Source organism: Pelophylax lessonae (genome assembly GCF_965119305.1).
Source record: "Pelophylax lessonae genome assembly, chromosome: 9".
Taxonomy (NCBI): domain Eukaryota; kingdom Metazoa; phylum Chordata; class Amphibia; order Anura; family Ranidae; genus Pelophylax; species Pelophylax lessonae.
Genome location: NC_138776.1, coordinates 49,706,958 through 49,716,866, shown reverse-complemented (window position 1 = coordinate 49,716,866; position 9,909 = coordinate 49,706,958). Strand labels below are relative to the sequence as shown.

At 41.6% G+C, this 9,909-nt stretch overlaps 1 protein-coding gene across 46 annotated transcripts in view; it reads right to left on the bottom strand.

The window, feature by feature from the left end:
• TCF7L2 (transcription factor 7 like 2) overlaps nucleotides 1-7,314 on the bottom strand; it is a 325,847-nt gene extending 318,533 nt beyond the window's left edge. For all 46 annotated transcript variants that reach the window (XM_082267896.1, XM_082267941.1, XM_082267897.1 and 43 more), the window contains exons 1-3: nucleotides 6,961-7,314; nucleotides 2,018-2,084; nucleotides 1,744-1,871 (exon numbers count right to left, since the gene is read on the bottom strand). In XM_082267896.1, the coding sequence (XP_082124022.1) occupies nucleotides 1,744-1,871; nucleotides 2,018-2,084; nucleotides 6,961-7,149 (384 nt within the window). In that variant the 5' untranslated portion in view covers nucleotides 7,150-7,314. The remainder of the gene's footprint in view (nucleotides 1-1,743; nucleotides 1,872-2,017; nucleotides 2,085-6,960) is intronic.
• Nucleotides 7,315-9,909: the final 2,595 nt, after the last annotated feature.

Here is a 9,909-nt window from a genome sequence, read left to right as displayed (position 1 = left end):
ATATATATATATATATATATATACTTATTTATTTTATATATATATATTTTTTATATATATAAAATAAATAAAAAAAAATATATATATATATATATTTACTTATTTATTTTATATATATATATATATTGTTTATATATATATATATATATACTTATTTATTTTATATATATATATATTTTATATATATAAAATAAATAAATATATATATATATATTTATAATATATATATATATATATATATATATATATATATATATATATATATATATATATTTTTTTTTTTTTTAAATATATATATATATATATATATATATATATATATATATATATATATATATATATATAAATTTGCTCACATATAAATATAACAATTTCTTTTAACATGCACACACATATTAGATTTATTTCTCATTGAAGAAAAAATACACATTATACATACAACAGCACGTGTGTTAAGTGAAGGCAAGCCCCATCCATACAGACTCACAGACCTTGACAGTTGAGACGTTCCACTAGCAACAGTCACATTATTTAAAACCACTCTGCGAAATCAAACATCTCTCCTTTTTTTTTTTTACTTTGAACCAGAGTATGAATCTTTGTTTAGGGGCGGTGGTGACGGCACAAGCAGTGCCCATGTCCCGCTGAACAATGGGATTATTTATACTTTTGGGGAGGGAGGGGTATATAAGCATCAAAAAAGACAAACTCCATACAGCAGGGAGCAATGCCACTTTTACTTTCTTTCCCCCCCAAACCCTGTTGCACTGACATAAAAAGAGCAAATAAAAAAAATAAAAATAAAAAGTTGCCATCCTGACTTAACTGAGGTGAGAAGGAGAACATAAAAGTAAACAAACAAACCAATAACAGCCCCAGAAAAAAAGAAGAAAGTAAAATTAAATTGAAAAAAACAAAACACAAGAAAAGAAACCAATATTGCGTCAAGTTCTAGGCATAAAACAGATACATGTAAAAATAAAACCATAAAATTAAAGTAAAATGTGCTGAAATAAAAGGGTAAAAAACACATCATTTTGCATCCTGTGTCTCTTCAGCTGCTGGGGGGGAACCACAAGTTGCAGTATGCCCACCACCCGGGGATACACAGGTTGCAAAGCGCTATGTAAAGGGCCACCATACCTAAACGGCCTGAGGTTTCTAAAGTGTTTATGCAAAAGAGGCTTTGATAACATTCATGGGCACCTTTTAGATTGCAAGCTTTTGGGGACAGATCTCTCGTCTCTGATTGGTCAGGTGTTAGTGCTGCTTTTTTTTTTTTTTTTTTGTGTCACACTGCTGAATAAGCGGACACTGTACATAAATAATAAAAGCAATATATTTTTTTCAACAGGTTATAATGGAAGATATTTGGAGGCAAAGTTGCCCTGGCAGGGAGACAGATTATCCAATGCACAGCTGACTTCCTGTCCACAGAAAAGGCCCTGACAATCTATCGTAATTTTAGGGCTGCACCGGTGTCAGCTATCTCAGGTCGGTCTGGCACAAACCGGGGGAACCTTTTAGCATCCATTGCTGCGAATGTTATTGAGGCTCTTTCACATAACGCCTATAGCGCAGTGTGCTTCTGTCTTTTGGAGTATAGTGGTCCTTTAAATAAGACATGACGAGCAGCAGCTGCAGCCTAATCACTAGCGGGTGAGAGTGCTGCTCCCAGCACAAAGCTACATTGTATCCACAGTGAGTGCACGCAGCAGCCGCAGCCATAAAGGAGGCACTTACTGTCCGAGCCGTCGGGGAGAGCGACCCGTTGGGCAGATAGGGGCTACTCAAGTCCGGGATCATGATGAACGGGTATCCGGGGTAAGCCGGGCTCTTAAAGAGGCCTCCTCCATCTTGCCTCTTCGCAGCTAAAACGCACATAGTGGGGAAAAATAAAAAAACAAAAATTAAAAAAGAAAAGTTTAACAAACTCTTAAAAGTTTTCACCCCCCCCCCCCCTTTTCACCAAATCCTCTCCCCACAACTGCAAAAAAGGGACAAGCAAAAAACCCACCTTCCTCCAGGGCTTCCCGACTCTTGTCCCGGAAGGTCTCGGATCTGGGCGCAGGCCGCCGCTCCGCCTGGCACAGGGCACAGGGCACATGTTAACAAGGCTTATAATCGCTCTTTATATAATACACACATACATACAATAATACAGCAGGATGTGTCAGGGCTTGTCACGTTGTCACACTGTCTGTACGCCGCCTGGCAAGCATCGCTTTGCACACATACTGAACGCTAACTGAGAGACATTTGTAAAAAAAGAAATATATATATATATAGGAGATGGTTTACGATGTTGGGATCTGGTCTGCAGGTAGAAGACGATCGGCAACGATGGTGGCCTTTAATTTAGGGTATCATTTTAATACAGGAATACCATCCAGCCACAACAAGCTTTGGAATAACAAAGACTTGGGTGTGCAAAGACATTAAAAGATGGGACTGTCAGGACTAAAAAAATATGAACTTCTATAAATGTCCTAATCTGTACAAATGTATTAGATAATTCTGTTTGCAACAAAGGGCATATGTTAGCAAGATGTTCAAAAATAACACATGATGAACAGAACACACATGTGTGAGTGCAAACAGGATAATATATAAAGTATATAACATTAAATATAAAATGTAACATTATATATATATATATATATATATATATATATATATATATATAACACAACAGAAATCATGCTAGCATATAGAATATATATTAAAAAAATTATATATATATTAATGCATATAAATATATGCAAAATGATACATGTTTTATATATATATATATATATATACACAAATATATATTATATTATACATATCAGTATATATGTGTCAGTATATATATATATATATATATATATATATATATACATACATACATACATACATATTGAATTATATAGCATTTAAAGTGTATACAGCATTATATATATATATATATATATATATATATATATATATAAAATACATATCAGTATATATGTGTCAGTGTATATATGTATACATACACACATATATATATATATATATATATATATATATATATATATATATATATATATATATATATATATATATAATTATATAGCATTTAAAGTATATACAGCATTATTCTAATATATATATATATATATATATATATACACACACACACAAATTATACTACTATATGGAATAAACTGAACCCATGCATTAATTATATTAACCCATAAATATATATATATATATATATATATATATATATATATATATATAAATGGTTTGATTTGGGCAGACAAAGCCTCCTTCCTTTACAGGAAATGCATGGGAATAATTTATTTGTATTTGTAAACACAATAAAATCACAAAGCCCTATTTAATAAATACAAGTTGTCAGACTTTTGGTATTTAGTAAATACCATCAACAATAACACAATATTTAATAATAAATAATCTCTCTCTCTCCCCCCATTGAGCTGTGTGTATACAAATAAGATTTTATTGTGATTTCAGAGGACACTTGTCGCTGTCTGACACTGATGGAGATTTAGGGACGGGCTCTGGAAGAGGCCCTGGGGCACCCCAGTAATGTCAGGAGGGGGGGCAATAGGGCAACTTTAATTTGAGTGTTATGGTCAGCGGGTGGGTGCCCCTTACCCTGCACCTATGTTGTTTCTGTTCTTTAAATTGCACATTTCCGCTTGTAGATTTTTACAGCTAGAATGACAGTGACACCTTCCAGGTCTGAGGACCATTCGAGGGTGTTTGTGCCATGAGGATACATGACAGTGCCTGGGCTGTGCCAGGGTTCTCACTCTGCCATGCTATGCCCCTACACTGAACCCATTGTGCCACCCTAATGTATTTAATGTGCTCAATAATACTTTTTTATTATTAATGTGCATTATTACATTATTATTATTATGCCCTATACAGTATATATAGATCTTTATAACACTGGGTTGTGTGTACAGAGCCCTTTAACACTTTGCCATGCTGTGCCCCTTCCTTCTTTAATATGCTCCAGCATGCTGGGCCCCATAGCACTGCCACTTCATTTTTCACTATGCTGTTCTCCTATAATGCACCAAGTGTGCCCCATAATGTTTTATTCTGTGCCCCTAACATGTCACTACACTTTGACCCATAAATCTTTTTCTTTTTTTTTAGGATGTGCCCCCTCCTACAATGACTGTGCCCCCATAGCAATTCATCCTTTACTGTACTGTGCCCCCATGTCAAGCTGTGTCCCTTTATTATTATTTTTTTTAATTTGTGCCCCTATGCCCCTATACCCTGCTCTGCCCTTACTGTTCCCCTTAATTCTTCCCTATTCTGCCCCCTTTACTGCAATATTCTCCCTATAACTGTTCTCTATGCTGTGCCGCTCATACCATGCAGTGCCCCTTTACAGTACCCAGCAATTGTTTACTATGCTGTGTTCTTATACTATACAGGTTCCCCTTAACTCTTCTCCACACTGTGCCCCCTCCTACTGAGCTGTGCCCCTTTCCTGTACCCTCTAACTATTCATTATGTTATGCCCCCCCTTATCAAAGTATAACTCTTTACTGTACTGCACTCTATATTTATTCACTAGTGCCCACCATGTCAAGCTTTGTTCCTTAATTCTTTACTATCTTGTGCCCCCCATATCAACATCTGGCCTTTTACTGTACCCCATAATTCTTCACTATATTGTGCCCCCCATGTTATGGTTATTCTTTACTATGTTGTGCCCCCTACAAACCTGTACCCCTTTACTGTACCCATAATAATTTGCTATGTTGTCCTCCTATATCACTCTGTGCCCCTTTACTGCTTATAATTCTTGATTGTATTGTACCCTTCCCATACCATGCTGCTCCCTATAATTCTTCACTATATATTGCCCACCATCCCAACCTGTACCCTTTAATTCTATACTATGTTGTGCCCCCCCATATAAACCTGTGCCCTTTTCTTGTTTATGATATGCCTGCCTTATAACTCTTTACTGTTATGTGTCCATTCATTCTTTAATGTTGTGCGCCACCATGCCATGCTGTGCCCCATAATTCTTCATTATGTCCCCCCCCCCATAACTCTGTGCCCCTTTTATATTCTGTACTCAATAATTATTAAGTTGTGCCCCCCATGCCATGCTGTGCCCCTTATTCTTCTCTTTGTTGTGCCCCCATGTCAAGCTGTGTCCTTTTACTGTGCCCACAAATTATTTTTTTTATGTGCCTTCCCATATAACTATGTGCCCCTTTATTGTTCTGTACCCAATAATTATTTTTTTAATTATAATAATAATTATTATATTGCACCCCCATGCCATGCCCCATAATTCTTCATGGTGTTGTGCCCCCCTCTATAACTCTGTGTTCCTTAATTGTTCTGTACCCAATAACTCTTTTTTAATTATTATAATAATTATTATGCTGCGCCCCCATGCCATGCTGTGCCCATAATTCATCATGTAGTTGCGCCCCCCTCTATAACTCTGTGCCCTTTAATTGTTCTGTAAGCAATTATTGTTTATTAGGTTGTGCCCCCTATTGCCATGCTAAACCCCTTATTATTTCCTATGTTGTAACCCCCACCCCCTCATTTCAAACTGTGTTCCTTTACTGTGTCCCGTGATTCTTTATTATATCCCCCCCCCCATATAACTATGCACCCCTTTATTGCTCTGTATGCAATAATCTTTTATTATGTTGCCCCCCCTATAACTATGTGCCCTTTTATTGTTCTGTGCCCAATAATTCTTTATTATGTTGTGCCCTCCATGCCATCCTGTACCCCTTAGCTGTGTCCCTTTACTGTGCCCTATAATTCTCTATTATGCTCCCCCCCCCCCATATAACTGTGTGCCCGGTTTTTGTTCTGTGCCCAATAATTATTTATGATGCTTTGCCCCCATGTCATCATGTACCCCTTATACTTCTGTTTGCCCCCCATGCCAAGCTGTGTCCCTATACTGTGCCCTATAATTCTTTATAATGCACCCCACCTCCCCCTAAAACTGTGTGCCCCTTTATTGTTATGTGCCCAATAATTCTTTATAATGTTGTGTCCCCCCCCCCCCTCCATGCCATTCCCCATAATTCTTCATGATGCTGTGGCCCTTCACTGTGCCCTATAATTCTTTATAACGCCCCCCCCCCCTTATAACTGTGTGCCCCTTTATTGTTCTGTGCCCAATAATTCTTTATAATGTTTCCCCCCCCCCATGTCATCCTGTACCCCTTATTCTTCTCTATTCCCCCCCCCCCATGCCAGGCTGTGTCCCTATACTGTGCCCTATAATTCTTTATAATGTTGTGCCCCCCCTTCATATAACTATGTGCCCCTTTATTGTTCTGTGCCCAATAATTCTTTATAATGTTTTGCCCCCCCCCCTCATGTCATCCTGTACCCCTTATTATTTTCTATGCCCCCCCCCCATGCCAACCTGTGTTCCCCATAATTCTTCATGATGCTGTGGCCCTTAACTGTGCCCTATAATTCTTTATAACGCCCCCCCCCCCCTTATAACTATGTGCCCCTTTATTGTTCTGTGCCCAATAATTCTTTATTATGTTGTGCCCCATGCCAACCTGTATCCCTTATTCCTCTCTATGCCCCCCCATGCCAAACTGTGTCCCTTTACTGTGCCCAATAATTGTTTATAACGCCCCCCCCCCATATAACTATGTGCCCCTTTATTGTTCTGTGCCCAATAATTCTTTATTATGTTGTGCCCCATGCCAACCTGTATCCCTTATTCCTCTCTATGCCCCCCCCCCATGCCAAACTGTGTCCCTTTACTGTGCCCAATAATTCTTTATAACGCCCCCCCCCATATAACTATGTGCCCCTTTATTGTTCTGTGCCCAATAATTCTTTATAATGTTGTGCCCCCCCCCATGCCATGCTGTGCCCCCATAATTCTTTATGAAGCTGTGGCCCTTGGCTGCCCCCCTCCCCTCCCCCCCGACTTCTCACCTCGGAGTCGGACGAGCTGTTCTGGTGGGTCTCGGATTCGTTGACCAGAGAAGATTTGACGTCGGCCAGATCCCTCTCGGCCGATGAATTGTCGGAGATTTTCTCCTCCTGCTCGCCCTCGTCTTTGAAGGCGATCATCTCATCGTTGGCCCCCAGGTCGTCCCCTCCGCCGCCGTTCAGCTGCGGCATCGCTGCGCTCCGTCCGCCCGGAGAGAGGAGGAAAGAAGGCGATGATCTTCCCGGGAAATACCGGAGAAAAGTTTTCTGCCGCCTCCCCGGCTCCGCTCCGCGCCCCCCGCCGCTCGGGGGAGGGAAGGGGGGGGCAGGGGGCAACTTTTCTCGGGGCCGCGTGGGGGGGGGGAAGAGGGGGGGGGAAGAGAGGGGTGCGAGGGGCGCGATATCTCCTTCTACTCCTTTGTCCGATCCGCGGGGCCCCCCTCCTCCACACACCGACAGTCCCCCCAATACAACTACACACAGCCCCCCGTCACCGGCCCTGACTGCAGCCAGCGCCCCGGACTCCGCTCCGCTCGCCCGATTCACTCGGTTGAAGTTCCTCTGGAAGGAATCCAGTTCAAAGGCGGCTGTGATTGACAGCTGGAGGGAGGAGGGGGGGGAGTCTGATCCGGGAGGGGGCGGGGACTGGAGGAGGAGGGGGGGGGGACTTCATTTCATGCACAGGGGGGAGGGGCCAGCCTGACTGACGGACAACTAGGAGACATGTCAGCAAAAAACACTGAAAGAGAGAAAAGAGAGGAGAGAGAAAGAAGAGAGCGGAGAAAAGAAAGAGGAGAGAGTAGGGGGGGGGGGGCAGAGAAGAGGGGATAGAGAGAGCCGAGGGGGGGGAGGAGAGAGAAAAGAGAGAGAGAAGTTAGAGAAAGAGAAACGGAAAAGGAGAGAGAAAAGAAAGAAAGAGAGGAGAGAGAGAGAGAAAAGAGAGGAAAGGAGGGGAGAAAAGAGAGAGGAGAGAGAGAGGGGGCAGAGAAGAGAGAGAGAAGAGGGGGAGAGGGGAGAGAGAGAGAAGTTAGAGAAAGAGAAAAGGAAGAGGGAAAGAGAGAGAAGGAGAGAGGGAGAGAAGACAGGGGGGGGGGGGGAGAAAGAGAAGAGAAATAGAGAGAGAAGGAAAAGAGGAGAGAGAGAGAGAAGAGAGAACAGAAAGAAGAGAGGAGAGAGAGAAGTATTAAAAAGAGAGTAGAGAGAGAAAGAAGAGAGGGGGAGAGAGAGAATAGAGAGCAAGAGGAGAGAGAAAGAACAGAGAGAAGAGAAAGAGAGGGGAGAGTGAGGAGAGAGAGGGGGAGAGAGAAAGAGAGGGAAGACAGAGATAAAGAGAGAACGAGTGCAGAGAGAGACAGAAAGGAGAGAAGAGAGAGAGAAAGGGAGGAGAGAGAGAGAGAATGAGAGGAGAACGAGGGAAAGAAAGGAGAGAAAAGAGAGAAAGAGTAGAGAGAGAGAAAAGAGAGCGGAGAAAGAGGAAGGGAGAGAGAAAAGAGAGGGGAGAGAGTAAGGGGGGGGGACAGAGGAGAGAGAAAGAAGAGGGGATAGAGAGAGCAGAGGGGGGAGAGGAGAGAGAGAGAAGTTAGAGAGAGAGAAAAGGGAGAGGGAAAGAAAAAGAGAGAAGAGAGAGGGGGGGAGAAAGAGAAGAGAAATAGAGAAGGAAAAGAGGAGAGAGAGAGAAAAAAGAGAGAAAGAAGAGAGGGGGGAGAGAGAATAGAGAGCAAGAGGAGAGAGAAAGAACAGAGAAGAGTAGAGAGAGAGAAAAGAGAGGAGAAAGAAAGAGAACAGAAAGAAGAGAGGAGAGAGAGAGAGACAAAGAGAGGAGAGAGAGAGATAAAGAGAGAAGAGAGAAAGAGGAGAGAGAGAAGTTATAGAAAGAGAGGAGAGAGAAGAAAGAGAGGGGGAGAGAGAGAGAATAAAGAAAGAGAGAGAGGAGAGAGAGAGAGCGCGAGAGAAGAGAGAAAACAGAGATAAACAAATGAGAGAGGAGAGAGAAAAAGAGAGAGAAAAATGAAAGAGAGACAGAGAGGGGAGAGAGAAGAGAGACAGAGAGAGCGAGAGAAGGAAAGGAGAGCAAGAGAGAGAAGAAAGAGAGAGATAATAGAGGGGAGAGAGAGAAAGAGAGGAGAGAGATGAGAGGGGAGAGAGAAAGAGTGGAAAGAGAGAGAACAGAAAGAAGAGAGGAGAGAGAAAGAGAAGAGAGAGAGAGAAAAGAGAGGAGAGAGAGAGAAAAGAGAGGAGAGAGAGAGAAGTTATAGAAAGAGAGAAGAGAGGGGGCGAAAGAGGAGAGAGAGAGAAGTTATAGAAAGAGAGGAGAAAGAGAGAGTATAGAGAGAGAAAAGACAGAGAGAGAGAGAAGAGAGAAAAAGACAGAAGAGAGAAAGAGAGGAGAGAGAGAAAAGAGAGAAGAGAGAGAAAAGAGAGAAGAGAGAGAAAGACAGAAGAGTGAAAGAGAAGAGAGGGGGAGAGAGAGAGAAAGAAAGAGTGCAGAGAGAAAAGAGAGAAAGAGGAGAGAGGGAGAACAGATAGAAGAGAGGGGGAAGAGAGGGAGAGAGAGAAAGAAGAGAGAGGAGAGAGAATAAAGAAAGAGAGGAGAGAGAGAGAGCGCGAGAGGAGAGAGAAAATAGAGAGAGAACAGAAAGAAGAGAGGAGAGAGAAAGAGAAGAGAGAGAGAGAAAAGAGAGGAGAGAGAGAGAGAAAGAGAGGAGAGAGAGAAAAGAGAGAAAGAGAGGAGAGAGAGAAAAGAGAGGAGAGAGAGAGAAGTTATAGAAAGAGAGAAGAGAGGGGGCGAAAGAGGAGAAAGAGAGAAGTTATAGAAAGAGAGGAGAAAGAGTATAGAGAGAGAAAAGACAGAGAGAGAGAAGAGAGAAAAAGACAGAAGAGAGAAAGAGAGGAGAGAAAGAGAGAGAATAGGAAGACAGAAAGAAGAAGAAGGAGAGAGAGAAAGTGAGGGGA